The 17,297-nt window shown below is 40.8% G+C and overlaps 1 protein-coding gene across 2 annotated transcripts; it reads right to left on the bottom strand.

Moving 5' to 3' along the window:
* Positions 1–1,115: 1,115 nt before the first annotated feature.
* On the bottom strand, positions 1,116–17,158 carry c2h2orf76 (chromosome 2 C2orf76 homolog). Of its 2 annotated transcripts, none has more exons than XM_067227552.1 (6): positions 16,786–17,158; positions 16,277–16,425; positions 16,145–16,195; positions 15,829–15,866; positions 1,565–1,646; positions 1,116–1,416 (listed from the first exon to the last, which is right to left on the bottom strand). In XM_067227552.1, the coding sequence occupies exons 2-6, from the start codon at positions 16,404–16,406 to the stop codon at positions 1,340–1,342; spliced, it is 378 nt and encodes a 125-aa protein (XP_067083653.1). In that variant the 5' UTR covers positions 16,407–16,425; positions 16,786–17,158; the 3' UTR covers positions 1,116–1,339. The 2 variants fall into 2 exon arrangements, with proteins under 2 accessions (XP_067083653.1, XP_067083652.1); XM_067227551.1 differs by lacking the exon at positions 16,786–17,158 and adding an exon at positions 16,532–16,594.
* Positions 17,159–17,297: the final 139 nt, after the last annotated feature.

Genomic DNA, 17,297 nt, shown 5'->3' with positions numbered 1-17,297 from the left:
TGTGGCAATGCCCTACCTGGCTTTCAGACTGACAGTGATCTGCCATGGTTGGGAAAAGGTATGCCACCACCCTCCCCAGATGGAAAATAAATAATGGTGTACTGTCGCAGGACTTGTGACGTGTGAGGGATTGTTATCATATTTGTATGGTGATTCAGTTCCAGTCTGCACCCATCTGAGATGAAAACAGGATAGTCTGGTGTACAGTAGTTTTCTTTAAGTTCAGCCAAAATAGCACTTCAGACGTATGTTAAAATGCAAAACAAATTAAGTAGCACAAACTTCACACTAAAATAAACTATCCAACCCTAATGCTTGATCTAATGTTTAATTGGTACAGGATGACTTTTTTAAAGCAACTTTGAGCAACAATGATTGTGAATTTGTGTCCCAAGGCTGTAGATCACTATAGAGGAAGATGTCTTACAGCTTCTTATAGCTCAGTTATCTGTCAAGTTTTCAGGAAGTATTACAAATTATGAAGGGCCTTATTGAGTTGAGACCACTGTTTTTTTAAGCAGCATTGATATCGAAATAAACTCATATTGAAAAACTTGTATTTTATATCTTTGGAAAGCCTGATTAGTCACCTTTACAATGAGGTACAACTTGTAAGGATCGTGCATTCATGGAATGAGCAACACAGCTAACTGTGTGGGTAGCGGCCCAATTTATTTTACCAAAATCCCCTGCAATATTCTTCTGATGGTATTCACTCTCGTTTTGAGTTGCTTGGTGGATTGGATGATTGCACTCTCCCACAGTAATAAGGAAAAAACAACACATTGGCTTTTTTTTACACTTTATTCAATTTACACTGTCGGGGACCTCAGTGGCGTGTGGAAGATCCATACGCAGCCACAACAGCTTGTCACCTCCTCCTCATGCTGGTCACCAGCCTGGTCACACACTGCTGTGGGATGGCATCCCATTCCTCAACCAGGATATGTCACAAGTCAGCCAACATGTTTGCGTTGGTCACTCTGGCACATACAGCACGCCCAAGCTGATCCCACTTGAAGCTCAAAACGTGAATACCAACAGAAGAATATTGTGGTATTTTACAGTATTAAACACTATGAAAAAAATATTTTGTAAATGAAGACTTAAATACATCCATTAAATGATTTATTAAACTTAGCAATAAGAAATGTAATTGTCAACTGAATTCAGTAAAATATCAGATAAAAACGGCATACCAATGGAGTGAAGAATAAATTAGGAAGACATTAATAGACTGTTTAACATCTGAGGACCGGCTACTTAAATCTTTCATTTGCTCTGGATGCTTGACCTCAAATTTCACTCTTCAGGTAGGGCTTCACGGTCATGAGTGTCGTCACCAGGTGGTTTGGGGATTTGATTTGAACATCTCATAATCTTCTCTTCTGAAGAAAGCCAGTTCTGTTTCATTTGCTGTAACACGTCTCAAACATTCATTACAACATTCATAACATTCCGATACACACAGATGCACATGGAACGTTGACTGAATTGTTTAGCTACCTTTAGTTTAAACATATGTCAATGGTTTGTGTGAAGAAAAGAATACATGTTCATTTACCAATTCCAAAAGCTCTAAGTGATATTCCTTCTTGCAAAATCAGCTTGTCATCATCTTCCAAACTCATCACCAACTCATTTGTCTAAAAGCAAAAAATGCAATGCCATGTGCATTTCCAATTTTCCTCACGATTGGAGTGGGTGCTTCAGCCAATTCAGAGGTCTGTCTATGAACCATGGTTGCCAACCCGGATCACTGGTTACTAGGGGTGTAACGATACTCAGGACACGATTTGATAAGTATCACGATACTGGGTTGATGATACGGTACGTAGCACAATAAAAAATAAGTAAGAAATTCAAATAACAGATTAATTTCAAAAACGCGCATGACGCAGGTGTAGAGTAGGTTGTGTATTGGTAGCGCAACCAATAGAGCTCCGGACGTCACGTGACTCCACTTGGCTCTCCACTTTCCTGACAAAATGGCGATGACCGGTGCATGCTGGGATTGCGTGACATCAACTCCCGGAGCTCTATTGGATAAAACATTGTATCGTAAAAAACTGGCATAACTCTACGATATGTATTGTACCACTAGGGGGAGCTGAAACTGATGGTCCAAACCTGTTTTTCAGTTGTCCGTTGTGTGGTCCGAAGTTAGTGAGTGGTCTGAGTGGTATTTGTGATCCAAATCAACCTTCTCCCTTTTCTAACTGTGTTTGCAACACTGTTAGCCAAATAAATGTCAGCGATCATAATCTTTTGTCTATTAAATATAATCTATTGCTTTAAATTATGCATATTCTTATTGCAGTTGTGTACCTAGTTATAAATCGATCTATATTTATGCATAGCATGTGACTAGCTATTTTTATTTAACTTTCTAGAAATATGCACCAGTGATCCATATGGGCCTTGTGGTATCTCCCCTTCTCTTGCCTTTGGTCATATGGTACTTTTGTCAGCCATTAACCCATTGTTTTTGTTGACAGAGACAAATAAACACAGGTATTGTCTATGACTTATATCTTCAGTTCATATCTTATATTCTGTTGTCGATTTGGCAAGGGCACAACCTTTGTTCTCTCACATATATTTCTTTATTAGTGTGTTTGCTGCAAGAAAAAACACTATTGTTATTCTGCATACTTTTTAAAATGTTCCTCTTCCGCCCACTTTTTTCTGTCGCTAACTAGGTTTCACACCGTTTAAGCTCGAAACACTGTTCAAACTTTATTTGATAAAGTCTGAACTGCTCTAGTGTGCTATTACTTTTCTCACAGATAACTTTTAAAGTTTTTAAGATATTAAAGTTTAAAGTGTTTAAAATGTTCAGGTCAGAATGGTTCAGAATGTTCAAGTCAAATTCCATTGTGACGTCATGCACTGACAGAACTGTTTCTCACTGCGTCAATTTCGAAACTGTTTAGCACTTTCCTGCCTAAATATGCAGACTTTTTCAAATAACAGACCTGAACTGTTTATACCATTTTGAAGACAAGATGTAGGGCTTTCTAATGATGTAAATATTTATATGATTATGTTAGGCAAATCATCCTTTATCAAGACGATTTTACGGAGCCATTCTGACAAATCTTCTCCGTCGTCAATACTTTTTTAGAAAACCTCATTTTTACCCACTTTAAATACAAGCTAGAGGACAGGTTAGTGTATGAAATGTGCGTAATTTTGTCGTGAATTCAGAACAGCAGACAGATTTAAGATAGACTATTTTGTTTTAAAGTTATGACCACTGAAGTGATGAGTGCGATAACGCTATTCCAAGCTAGCGCAATGGCTGTCCATAACTAAAAACGGTTCTAATTTTTTCCACAATCGACCAAATTGGCCAAACAAGGTATGTACATTGAGTTTAAAGTGTACATAATCTAGCTAGACTATTTTTCTTTAAGCAAGATTCACAGAAATCTGCAAAAATCGAGGCTCAACACTGTCATAGCCGACTGTCACGAACAGCCAAACCGGGGTCACGAAAGGTTTACTGCAGCTGGCGTTACTACGAACAAAAGCTTCGTAACTGAAAAGTTTTTACTTTTAGTTGTCTTTACTCTAAATATCTTCTCCGTTTTCAATTTGAAGCAGTAAATCTAACACAGTAGGAATTCTCCCACAACATCCGCTTGCTCCGCTTTGACATACATTAGACGAGCTAATTTTCGAGCACTTTCAATACAAGATACAGGCCATGTTAGAGTTGATATATATATATACACATAATTGTGTGGGCAATGTAGAACAGCAGACAGATTTGAAATATGATCTTTTGTTTAAAGTTATGGCCATTCTAGTGACGAGTGCTTACAACGCTAGCTACGACTGTCATCATAGCTGCCATAGAACGGCGAAACTAGCTACGTCTATTGTTCGTTACCTACAAAAAAATGCTTCGTAACACTATTTACTTTTTATCGGTGATATTGACAACAGAGGTTAAGGAACTTGTCTTTAATCAAAAGATCGTCTCCGTTTTCAATTTGAAGCAGTATCTAGCTTACTGTAGGAAGTCTCCCGTTGCATCCTCTCTCTAGCTTCTTCGGCTAAAGATGGACGACAATGACGATGCATGCATTATTCACGCCTACGGTGTTAATACAGTCTGTAAAAATACACTTTGACACACTTGCAAGAAATGATCCGCTGGTTAGATGTAGCGTGATCTTATTTACCACCCACAATAGTTCAGCTTTTTTTGCAGCAGCATTCTGAGTTAGAGTAGCTTTTGCAGTTGCACAGCAAAGTCACGTAATGTGACGAGATCGAATTTAAAAGTATAAAAAAACTCACCAGGGACAACGACAACATCGGCAACCCTGCACTATGGATTATTATTTTGATGTCATCTTTAAATTAAGTGTCTGAACAGGACTGGGTGTGCAGGCACACATGATTAGTTTCTCTTCCACCTTGAACCTGAAACCTAGATTCTAGGTTAGAAATGTTGTCAATGACCAACGGTTGCTACGTTACCAGAAACAAGGAACCAATCCGATTGGCCAACGCTCTTCACTGTTCCACTGTTCAAACTTTTTTCTGTTTCTACATCTTTCAATTATTAATACTTTTCAGAATGGGTTTTATTCGCCAAGAAACATCACACAGACAAGGAATTTACTGTGGCAGGAAGGTGCACACATTAAACATATAAGAATCTTAAATAAGAAGTGTACAAGTCTAACTAATATTAAGGGGCTAAAAATGTAAAAGGGTTAGAATGAAATAAAATATAAAATGGCTCTAACAACGCATTAACATTTATGAAATTAAATAAGATTCATCACTCTTTTTTCTCCTTTTTCAACTGTGAGAAAATATTGCAATGCATAACAATGACAGATATACTTTTAACACTGTCTCACCATTATGGTTTCAAAGCAAAACCTTTTTTCACCTTCATACTGCTGACATTTGTCTGCTATGATATTGATAACTGTTATGCAATATACTCTTCATCACTATATTGGCTCATTTTTCTAACTTCAAACTTTTTTCTGTTTCTCAGTCTTTCATTCTTTAATACTTGTAATTCTAAAAAATGTATGAAAGTCAATAAGATACTCTTTTCATCACTGTTTTTTCTCAATTTTCAACAGTAAGAAAATATCGCAATGCATAACAATGACAGATATACTTTTAACACTTTCTCACCATTTTGTTTTTAAAGCACATACCTCTTAAATTTTTGGTAAAACCTTCTTCACTATTCAAACCATCAAAACAATCGTTTCAACTGCTTTCAGCAAACACACATTTTCTTCAGGAAATGTACCTTTCTAGTTTATTATTGGGTGTGCTTTGCCTTCGGCAAGGGCACAACCTTTGTTCTCTCACATGAGTCAGTTGGCTGAGTGGTGAGGGAGTCGGGCTAGTAATCCGAAGGTTGCCAGTTCGATTCCCGGTCATGCCAACTGACGTTGTGTCCTTGGGCAAGGCACTTCACCCTACTTGCCTCGGGGGAATGTCCCTGTACTTACTGTAAGTCGCTCTGGATAAGAGCGTCTGCTAAATGACTAAATGTAAATATATTATTATTATTTATTTCCCCACTGTGGTGTAGCGATAGTGTAGCTTCAGAGTAATGACAAGCAGGATTACGTTACAACTCTTTACTCAGAAACTTCAGCAGCATGAAGGTACATAAGTCGCATGGCCGTTGACTGTTCTTCTGCCCCCATGTACGTAAACTAACTAGCATTCATTTCGGAACAGTGCCTCCTAGTGGTAGCACCATATAGAACAGTATTACAGAACACAACATCTCCTCTTTCTGTAAAAGAATACTCTTACTTACTTCAGCACTAAACTAAAAGAGGTAAATAGAATCCAACATAGGATGACAATTCAAAAAGTGGTAACGGTCATTCCTACCAATGATCAAGTGCACAAAGCATATTTTAGTGTTAACTACATTGGCATGTCCCGAAAATGCATTACCCTGTAATATAAAATAAACAAACCTAGAATAGCAATAGTATCATTGGGAAAATTGAATTATATCTCTCCAAGAACACACAGTTACATTAGCCAGGTAGAGTAAAAGGAAAGGCTCTAATGTAAGTAAATCAAGTCAATAAACAACAGTCCTGATGCCACATAGGTTTGACTCTGGTGCGTGAATGGTCTGTAGGAGTGTGTGTAGAGTCCTGTGAGTGAGGTAGAGTGTTGCTGTTTGCATGTGTATCAGTTCCCAGTGGAAAGTGGGCCAGGTGAGTTGCATTCCATTTTTTCCCGTCACTTAGTAGGAAGGTGTTTGGACCCACTCGCTTTTCCACTTGCACAGGTGAAGAGAATCTGGGGTGAGCTTTGGGTGTTTTACGAGGAATCCTTATCCTCACTCTCTCTCCCTCCTGAAACGGAGGATCACGTGCACCACGCCTTAGATCAGCGTAGCGTTTCATCTTGTCCTGATTCCTTTGGACTGTATTTCGCACTGCAGTAGGTGAAGGCATCACTGAGGCAGACAGCGGGAGAATGTCCAGCCTAGTGCGCATTTTACGACCGTAGAGCAGTTCATGGGGTGACGTGGAGGTGGTAGCGTGGGGTGTTGCACGGTATACCTGAAGCCAGGTTAGCACAGCCTCTTTCCATGGCTGTGTCTGCAGGATGGCTGTTTGTAGGCAGCTTCTCAGGGAACGATGGAATTTTTCCACAGCGCCGTTGGCTGCAGGGTAGTACACTGAAGTGCAAATGTGACGAATGCCCTGTGTCTCCATGAACTTTGCAAACTCAGCTGACGTAAACTGAGGACCATTGTCAGTAACAATGTTCTCTGGATTGCCATGGCGGCTGAATGTGGACATCAGGAACTTTATGACATCTGCTGTTGTGGCACTGTGAGAGAAGGCAAGCTCAGGCCACTTGGAATAGTAGTCCACTAATGTTATAGCATAGCGGCAGGCAGGGGAAGCTGTTTCAAATGGCCCGACAATATCGAGGCCAAGTTTTTGCCAAGGACCCTCGGGAAGCTGGACAGGTTGCAGGGGAGCAGGGTGAGTAAATGCAGTTTTATCATTTGACTGGCAGGCAACGCAGGAGGCTATGCAGGTCTGAACCTCCGAATCCATTCTTGGCCACCAGTATAGATCTCGCAAGCGCTGTTTTGTGCGTACAACTCCTTGGTGACTCTCGTGGGCCAAGGCTATCAAGGTCTTGCGTACAGAAGTTGGCACTAAGAGTCTTGAACCCCAGAAAATGAAATTGTCTTTAACTGAGAGCTCATCTCTCACCTTGTAGTAGGGAGTCACGTCCTGGTGTACTGCTCTGATGGAGGGTGGCCAGACACGATTAATCTGTTCTCGCAGAGTAGTCATTTCATGACATGTAGAGCAGGCAGCTTCAAAGTCAGCTACTGGAAGAGCCTGTAGTGTGGACGAAATCTGAGCCACTAATTCAGGCTCCACATCAGCAGAGGGGTCAGCAGGCAGAGGCAAGGGAAGACGAGAAAGGCAATCTGCTGTATAATTTTGAGACCCTGGACGGTACACAATGTCATAGTCAAAGCAGAGTAGGCGTGCAGACCAGCGAGCCACACGCATCCCAGCTCTGCCTATCCCCTTGGTCGTAAGCAAAGTGGTTAGGGCCTGGTGGTCTGTGCGCAGAGTAAAACGATGAGTATTTGCGCTCTGTTGCAGTCAGGGTGCGGGAAGCGAATGCCACTGGTTTCTCCGTGCCATCAGGCTGTATTTGGGCAAACACAGCACCCAATCCGTAGTCACTCGCATCTGTAGAGATCACTGAGCGGAGTGTGGCGTCATAAAGGGCAAGCGCTGGACTAGCTATCAGGAGCTGTTTAACTTCATCAAAACTGCTTTGAGCAGCTTCAGTCCATTTGAATGCGTCTGTTTCTTTGGCACACTCACGCATAGGGGTAACAACTGTAGCAAAGTTGGGTAGAAATTTAGAGTACCAAGACACAAGGCCCAAGAAAGACCTCAAGGTAGCTGCATCAGATGGGGCCGGGGCATTTAGAACTGCATCAATGTGTTCTTGGTCAGGCAGGATCCCCTCAGCAGTGATTACGTGACCAAGGAAGCGCAGTGAAGTCTGCTTGAAATGACACTTGTTGTCGTTCAGCACTAAGCCTGCCTCTTTTAGTTTCAGCAGGACAGTTTTGAGGTTATGGTCATGTGCAGTAGGCGTGGCACCATAAATTATCAGGTCATCAAGGTAGTTTTGAACGTCAGGTACGCCTTGTAGAATTGTTGCCATAATTTTTTGGAAAGCAGAGGGTGCGGACGCTAAGCCATAGGGCACCCTGCGAAATCTGAAGAGCCCCTCGTGTGTAATGAAGGCTGTAATGTCTATGTCCTCATGGAGGGGCAACTGGTAGTATGCATTGGCAAGATCAATGGTAGAAAATACCTTAGCACCTTGCAGGTTGGCAAGCAGTTTATCGATGTGGGGCAGCGGATAGCTGTCGATGACCACCGCCTTGTTCGGTTCCCGGAGATCAGTACACATCCGGATTCCACCATTTTTCTTTGCTGTGACCACAATGGGGGACACCCAGGCAGAGGCATCGATCTTCTCTATGACGCCTGCATTTAACAGGCGATTCAACGGCAAAAGGCAAGCGCCGCAGCTTCTGGCGCACCGGTCTGATGGTAGGATCAAGTTTCACTTTATGCACAAAAGTCTTAGCACACCCAATTCCAGGGGTATTGGTATCAGTACGTGTTGCGGTGTTTGTGGACATCACAGGTGTGGGTGGCACTGGAGCTGAGGTGAGGACAGTATCCCCTCGGATGCAAAGATCCAACGCAGTGAATAAGTCCATACCTAACAGTGCCGTCCCTCTCTCCACAACGAAGAAAGTGGCTGCTGTAGAGGTGTTGTCCATCTGTACTTTAGCATGCAGACATCCCAGCACAGGAATGTTATCTCTTGTGTAGGTCACCAGCCTGGTAGAAGCTGCAGACAGCGGAGTGTCACTGAAGGATTTCTGGTAGATGTGGTGTGGCAATAAAGACACGGCAGAACCTGTATCCACGACCAGCTGCATGGCCTTAGCAGGGGTAGTAGTAGTGGAAACGATAACATCGCACAGCAGTCTCTTTGGTGCATGGGCAGAATTATCAAGGTACAGTATGGTCACATCGGGTAGCTGTAGCTCATGCACATTGCTCTGTGGTGCTGAACGGCACACCCGTGCAAAATGTCCTCTTTTATTGCACGATTTGCATTGTGCTCTAGCTGCAGGACACTGAGAAGAATTTGCTAAATGCTTGTCTGAGCCACATCTGAAACAGGAATTGTGCAGTGAAGAGGTTGGCATAGCACCATCAGTATGGGAAGCAGCATGAGAAGTAGCTGGACGAAAATTCGTTTTATATTGCATGTGGGGCTTGGGTTGTATAGCCTGCACTGGAGCGCTATTGCCATCCGTTTTCATCTTGTTAACTTGCTCAGCAGCAGCTTCCATCTGTATCGCCAGCGTGGTGGCTTTCTCTAGAGTCAAATCAGGTTCTAATAACAGTCTTTCTCTTATTTTGTCATTTCGCAAGTGTTCCAGCAGTTGATCTCGAAGCATCTCATCAGCATTGTCCTTAAAGTCACATTTCACAGAAAGCGCGCGAAGGGCAGTTATGTACTGAGCTACCATCTCATGTGGTAGTTGAGAACGCTTTCGGAACGTATGTCGCTCCACTACGACGTTAACTTTAGGAATAAAGTGTTTTTGCAGTGCTGCTACAGCCTGTTCTAAACTTGTACCTGAGTCGGGCAGTGCGTAAAAAATCCTCTGTCCTTCGGCGCCAAGGCAGTGAAGTAAAGTAGCTCTCTTGCGGGTTGTTGGCCAAGCATTGCCAGTTGCATTTATCACTAGCATGTAGTTGTCGAACATCCGTAGCCAAGTCTCGAACGGTATGGAAGGCTGTCCCGGACAAGGCAAAAACATTGCAGGCGCAGGAACGTGTACAGACATCTTGTCAGATTTGCAGAAGAATTCTCGTCGCCAATTTGTGGTGTAGCGTTAGTGTAGCTTCAGAGTAATGACAAGCAGGATTACGTTACAACTCTTTACTCAGAAACTTCAGCAGCATGAAGGTACATAACTAGTCGCATGGCGGTTGACTGTTCTTCTGCCCCCATGTACGTAAACTAACTAGCATTCATTTCGGAACAGTGCCTCCTAGTGGTAGCACCATATAGAACAGTATTACAGAACACAACACCCACCCATAAATCTTCGTCAATATTTGGACTAAATAGACAACCTAGGTGTCAAAAGTTTCGTCTTGGTAGCGATTGAGTTGCTTGTATTTTTATTTACGTTCCGTTGCATGGTGTAGGCTCAAGTTAAGTTTTTGTGGTGAAAAGTGAAGCTAACGGTGGCTAATTTGCTAGCCACAGTCACTGACGTTACTAACGTCACTACGTCACTAACGTCACGAAAACACGCGTGACTACCTGTAGCAGAACGTTCGTTTCACATCTGTTAACTTTGGGGATAGCTAGGCTAACTATAGCTTTACTGCAAGGCAGCTGCAGAAACGCCACAAGCAAGGAGGCCAGGGTGATAACTATTTAATAATTTTACTTTGTGATGTGAAACACAATTGTGAAATGTAATGTACAATATTAGCTGATATTGTTGAGGAAGTAGGCCCACATCTACTTTCGGAAATGGTAGTCTACTATTTCACTGAAGCATTAGCATGACATTAGCCTCTGTTGCCCGGACAACACATACTACAGTGGTCTATGATGCATCTGTTTTCAATCGTTAAAATAAACATTCCTCACAAATACATTTTCGTTGTAGGATTTATTATGACATTAGGCATTTTTATATAAAATATACAGAAATTACAGTTAATAAACGGACCCATCTGCAACCGATGCAAGCAAGCACACCCTACAATTTCCCCAGAAATGGTACCCTCTCTAGTTTCTGTATATTTTATATAAAAATGCCTACTTATTATTTATGAAGATTGCTTAGATTTAAAAGCATAGCCGACATTTGTTGCTGCTCATGTACAATTCAAAATACAAAAAGTGAAGTGTAGCATGTCCCTGTACTTACTGTAAGTCGCTCTGGATACGGGCGTCTTCTAAATGACAATGTAGCCTAAATGTAGAATGAACCTAACCTATATGACTTAAACGTCACCTTAAGTTTTTCCCTTCTACAGTAGTGATATTTTCAAGCATTTAGCCCACTCATATTGCATTCATTCATTAAGAACCACATTCGAAACAAGCTGAACTCCCTTGAAACAAGCTATTATAAGTAACAACGTTGTCACCGGCAGTATTAGATGGAATCGCGATTGAAACAGTACCATCTGCTAACTGAAAATATGCCCCCCAAAAACGTAAATAAGCTTGACATGTATTTAGGGGGAAATGGCTAATTCAAAAGAAGTTTGCTGGAAGCGATCATTGTCAGTAACAAGGCAAAATGCGATATAGCCCTGTGTGGAGAAGCTGCCCCGGTAAATTGTACAGTACAGTAATAGACTACTGCTGTGTTCGTCTTAGTAGCGATTGCGTTGGTTGAATTCGATTTACGGTTTAGGCTGAAATGAATCATTTTCATGACAGATTGACAAAGTTTAGGCTGTGGCAATGAAGTTCAGGTTAGTAGTCTGATAGTTTCACATATTGAAAGACTTTTGATTTAAGTAAGGGGAGTACCGAACATAGCTGTCGCAGTTTGACTTCCTAAACAGCTGTGGAGATGTTTTGGTTAGCTAGTGTGTCTCGCGTAGGCAACAGCGTTGCAGTGAGCTACACTGGTTTGAAACCACAGGTAATGATAATTTCACCAACAAATCGTTTACTTGTAATCTAATGTCATAATAAATCCTACAACGAAAATGGCAGGAATGTTTATTTTAACGATTGAAAACAGATGCATCATAGACCGCTGTAGTATGTGTTGCCTGGGCAACATAGGCTAATGTCATGATGTTAATGCTTCAGTGAAATAGTAGACTACTGTTTCCGAAGGGTAAATGTACTTCCTTAATAATATCATCTTTTATTGTACATTACACTTCACAATTGTGTTTCATATCACAAAGTAAAATGAGTAAATAGTTATTATCACCCTGGCCTCTTTGCTTGTGGCGTTTCTGCACCTGCCTTGCAGTAAAGCTATAGTTAGCCTAGCTATCTCACAGAAGTTAACGAGCTGCTAAACTAATGTTCTGCTAGAGGTAGTCACGGGAGTTTTCGTGACGTAAGTAGCGTCATTAGGTGCGTTCGACATGGACTGCGGCTGCATGAAACGACCGGCGAGAGTAGCCGCTTGCAGTCGGGAGGAGTTGAAAACGGCTCTGTAAAGTCGGACATTCCAGCTTCTTGTGGTTTGCTGCGTTGACGTCAGTCATGGCCGATCAAGCGCTGTTTGCTTACTTTACTTTATTTATAATTAAACTTAGTCTTTCCGTTAGTGAAGAGGCGGACTAAAACCCTTTCTTCAACACATTTTTTATTAAATTAAACAGTTTGGTCCGGATTTGAGCGCTGGCGAAACTGAAGGTGTCAGAATAATTACAAAACACGCATCAAAGTTGTCGTGTGTGTGTCTGGCCAATCATAAAATAGCTGTGTCGTCATTAGAACCCGCAGTTGCTCTTGAGAAAATCCACTCGGCTACACAGCCGGCAGTTCTCGAATCGATCTCACGGTACTTTGATGGCTACGTCACAGTGACCTAGCCTCGGCGCTGTCTCAAGTCGGACAAAAAGTCTAACCAGAATTCACTGTTTCAAGTCAGCCGCCTGCAGCGCTGCATGAAGTCAGTTCATGTCGGACGCACCTATTGACTGTGGCTAGCAAGTTAGCCACCGTTAGCTTCACTTTTCGCCACAAAAACTTAATTTCTACTTAAACCGTGCAACGGAACGTAAATACAAATACAAGCAACTCAATCGCTACCAAGACGAAACTTTTGACATAGACGTTGTCTATGTAGTCCAAATATTGACGAAGGCTTAGAGGTGTGAAAATAAACAATAACTAGAGAGGATACAATTTCTGGGGAAATTGTAGGGTGTGCTTGCTTGCGTCGGTTGCACAGGGGTCTGTATATTTTATATAAAAATGCATCGGGCCTACTTATTATTTATAAATATTACATAGATTTAAAAGCATCTTTTTTTTGCTGCTCATTTACAACTCAAAATACGAGTGAAGTGTAGAATGAAATATGATGTCTTCTCATTTCCCCTGCAAGAGGCAGCTGACAGGCTGAATCAAAACGAATACATTTGGCAGACCGGTGTAAAAATGGACCTAATCTCTATGACTTAAACGTCCTTTTAAGTTGTCCCTTCTTGTGATATTTTCAGGCATTTAGCCTACTCATATTGCATTCATTCATTAATAAAGAACCCCCTTTGAAGATTATTCTACGACTTTACCGGCAGAAGATAGAATCGCGATTCAAACAGTACCATCTACTAACTGAAAATATGCCCCCAAAAACGTAAATAAGCTTGACATTTATTTAGTGGAAAATCGCTCATTCATAAAAAGCTCACTGGTAGCGATCATTGTCAGTAACAACGCAAAATGCGATATGGCCCTGTGTGGAGAAGCTGCCCCGGTAAATTCTACTACTACAGTACAGTACTAGACTACTGCTGTGTTCGTCTTGGTAGCGATTGCGTTGGTTGAATTCGATTTAACGTTCCGTTGTACGGTTTAGGCTGAAATTAATTATTTTCATCAACAGATTGACCAAGTTTAGGCTGTGGCAATGAAGTTCAGGTTAGTAGTCAGATTGTTTCAACTATTGAAAGACTTTTGAGTAAGGGGAGTGCCGAACATGTTCTGTCGCCGTTTGACTTAAACAGCTGAGGAGTTTTTGTTAGCTACTCACACTAGTGTCTCGGGTAGGCTACAGCGTTGCAGTGAGCTACACTGGTTTGAAACCACAGGTAATGGTAATTTCACCAACAAATCGTTTACTAATGTCAGAATAAATCCTACAACGAAAATGTATATGTGAGGAATGTTTATTTTAACGATTGAAAACAGATACATCATAGACCACTGTAGTATGTGTTGCCCGGGCAACACAGGCTAATGTCATGATGCTAATATTTCAGTGAAATAGTAGACTACTGTTTCCGAAAGTAGATGTACTTCCTTAATAATGTCAGCTTATATGGTACATTACACATCACAATTGTGTGTCATATCACAAAGTAAAATTAGTAAATAGTTATCACCCTGGCCTCTTTGCTTGTGGCGTTTCTGCAGCTGCCTTGCAGTAAAGCTATAGTTAGCCTAGCTATCCCCCAAGTTAACAGATGCGAAATGAATGTTCTGCCAAAGGTAGTCACGCGTGTTTTCGTGACGTTAGTAACGTCAGTGACTGTGGCTAGCAAATTAGCCACCGTTAGCTTCACTTTTCACCACAAAAACTTAACTTAAGCCCAAACCATGCAACGGAACGTAAATTCCAATAGAAGCAACTCAATCGCTACCAAGACGATACTATTGACACCTACGTTGTCTATGTAGGCCAAATATTGACTGAGTTTTAGGGGGGCAAAAAGAATAAAAATAATAATAATAATATATATGTGAGAAAACAAAGGTTGTGCCCTTGCCGAAGGCAAAGCACACCCAATAAAGAAATATATATGTGAGAGAACAAAGGTTGTGCCTGGCCTTGCCGAAGGCAAGCACACCCAATTACAGTTAATAAACGGACCCATCTGCAACCGATGCAAGCAAGCACACCCTACAATTTCCCAAGAAATTGTATCCTCTCTAGTTTGTATTATTATTATTATTTATTTGTGAACCAAACTGGCTGATTTCTTCCAAATTCTGAAACAAAATACATGTTTTAGCATACAATGTATGCAAACTCTTTCAGAACTCTTTCAGAAAAAGTTCCGAAAAATACATTGTTAAATACTTATTCAATAACTTAATAAAAACAATACACCATGTACATTTACAGTTAGTCTTACATTAATCTGCACTAAACTGCTGAATATCCAATGATTATTACCCAGGAGAAAGCGACTAATTTGCTACTTTCTTCCCTTCCGCTGTTGGCCTCTTCAACAAGGCCAAGGGACCACACTGACTCTAATGACTTCCTGCTTAAAACACACTGCCTTTTGCACTGCATTACAAAATTGTATCTTGTACACTTGTATTTTTTGTAATATTTGTATTTTTATATTGTAAATTAGGCAACTTATATTTTATTTTATTGTATATTTTATTTAACTCTCATTCCACTTAGTACTGCTAGTTTATGTACCCTTAGTATAGATAGTCCACATATTTAAATTTTAGGTCCCTATATGTTTATTGTATGCACCTTCCTGCCAAAGCAAATTCCTTGTCTGTGCAAACTTTCATGGCGAATAAATCCCATTCTGATTCTGACTTGTTTCTTTCGCATAGTTTACAAACCCACATTTTGGTAAGATATTTTTTAACCTTTTGCCGAACAACAACTTTTATTTCATAGCCTATACTGTGGGGAATATACTTTATTTACCGCCTGGCTACAGACGGAGATAAATACATATATCTACAGACCACGCTACGGAACACTGAGCAACTGGCCTGGACCAGGAATACCACATAATGAACCACTGAAAATAGCATCAGCTCCCCTAGAGGTAGTAACCAGTGGTCCGTGTTAGCGATGGCCCTTGAATAGGCCACTGAACAGGCTACAACCACTGCTTGAAAATTGGCTGTGGGGCTTTCTTTAATACAAAAAATGAGGGACGTGAATAACAATATAGAATAAAAACAGAAGATGCATTTAGATGTTGAAAGTTTTGTAATCTTTTTTAGAAAATCTATTTAGCCTACCTTTGCTCCAAAAGCTTGGTGAATGATCTTCATTGTGTCTGCAAAAGGAGGCAAGAATAACTCCATCTGTTGACATTTCTTTTCAAAAAGGTTTTTATGTGTGGTGCTTCTGAATAACCAGAAAAACATGCTGATTGGCATGCTGTGAATGCCACTGGATCTACTAAGTCAACATTATATTGTGTCTATCATTCTATATCTAATAGGATTCCATTTAAGACATATAGGCCTACATCTACATGAGATTTAGCAACTCTGGTACTACAATTGCAGCAATAACACTGACCAAGTTAGTAAATTACATTCGATAATTTACCATAACCGAACTTCTTGAAGGGGGGTGGTAAACCTGCCCTCGCAGCAATATCTGGAATGAGCAAAGAGCTGGTCTAAAGACGTGAATGTAATTTGACAAGATTACCTTACCAATTAACAAATTGTTACTTACCATTTTTCACAAGTTGAATAAAATCTTCTACCATTTGATCAAGGTTAACGCAAGAAAATGCGACTGTCTTGAAATTACGGTGCTCAAAAGACCTTACTAAACGTACAGTGACAACAACCTTGTTTGACATGTCAGCTTGATGCGTAATCCTGAAATCAAAACATTTATGTTTTATACCACACGGTCAAAGCATGACACTTGATTTATACATTACAATTATTGCATGATTATTTTATCCTATGTAGGGTAGCTTGCCTATCTGTAATAAAATGGGGCATCTGTCTGGCTGCACGTGTTCTACTAGCTGGCTAACGTCATCACAATGCGAACATTTTCATTTATAGGGGGCATTTTCTACAAATCTACACAAGCTGGTCAACTTCATCAGCAGTCACAAGGAAACTACATCTGTTAATAGACCTAAAAATAAACAGATCAAATATATTTAAAGACCGGGGGGGTGTTCCATCAACGTATAATAAAGAAAACCCTATTTCACACACAACTACCTCACAACGTTGTGACAATGCTTCCAGTAAGTGGTCACCGCAACATTACTTTCCGGCGATGTTGTAGCAACTTTATATAGCGAATGTTGATGGTAGCGTAGACAACGTTGCCACAACGTCGTATTCGGGTCGGAGATGGAACGTTCCAAAATGACTGCTGTAATTTTCTTACCTACCCCTACGAAAAAGAAGAATACTATAGTAGGCTATACAAAAAATGGATAGTACACTTTTGATATACTTTTAAAAAGTATACTTAGAAAATAGTTAACTTTCGATATACTTTTAAGTATGCTTTAAAAACAGTTCACTTTTGATATACTGTAGCGACCCGCACAGACCCCACCCCTCGGCTTGAGGCAACAGCCCCGGTGGATGTAGGTGGTAATGCATTTCCGATTTGCTACCCGACTCGTCCGGTCGTTTTTATTCTATTAAAGATCCTGTAAAGTGGAATTGAAAACGAGTTTTAAGTTCACCACACCACAGAATAATGTGTTATTAGCTACCCA

Source organism: Osmerus mordax, chromosome 2 (genome assembly GCF_038355195.1).
Source record: "Osmerus mordax isolate fOsmMor3 chromosome 2, fOsmMor3.pri, whole genome shotgun sequence".
NCBI lineage: Eukaryota > Metazoa > Chordata > Actinopteri > Osmeriformes > Osmeridae > Osmerus > Osmerus mordax.
Note: the sequence above shows the minus strand (reverse complement) of the source record. Positions and strands in the feature narration are given on the sequence as shown.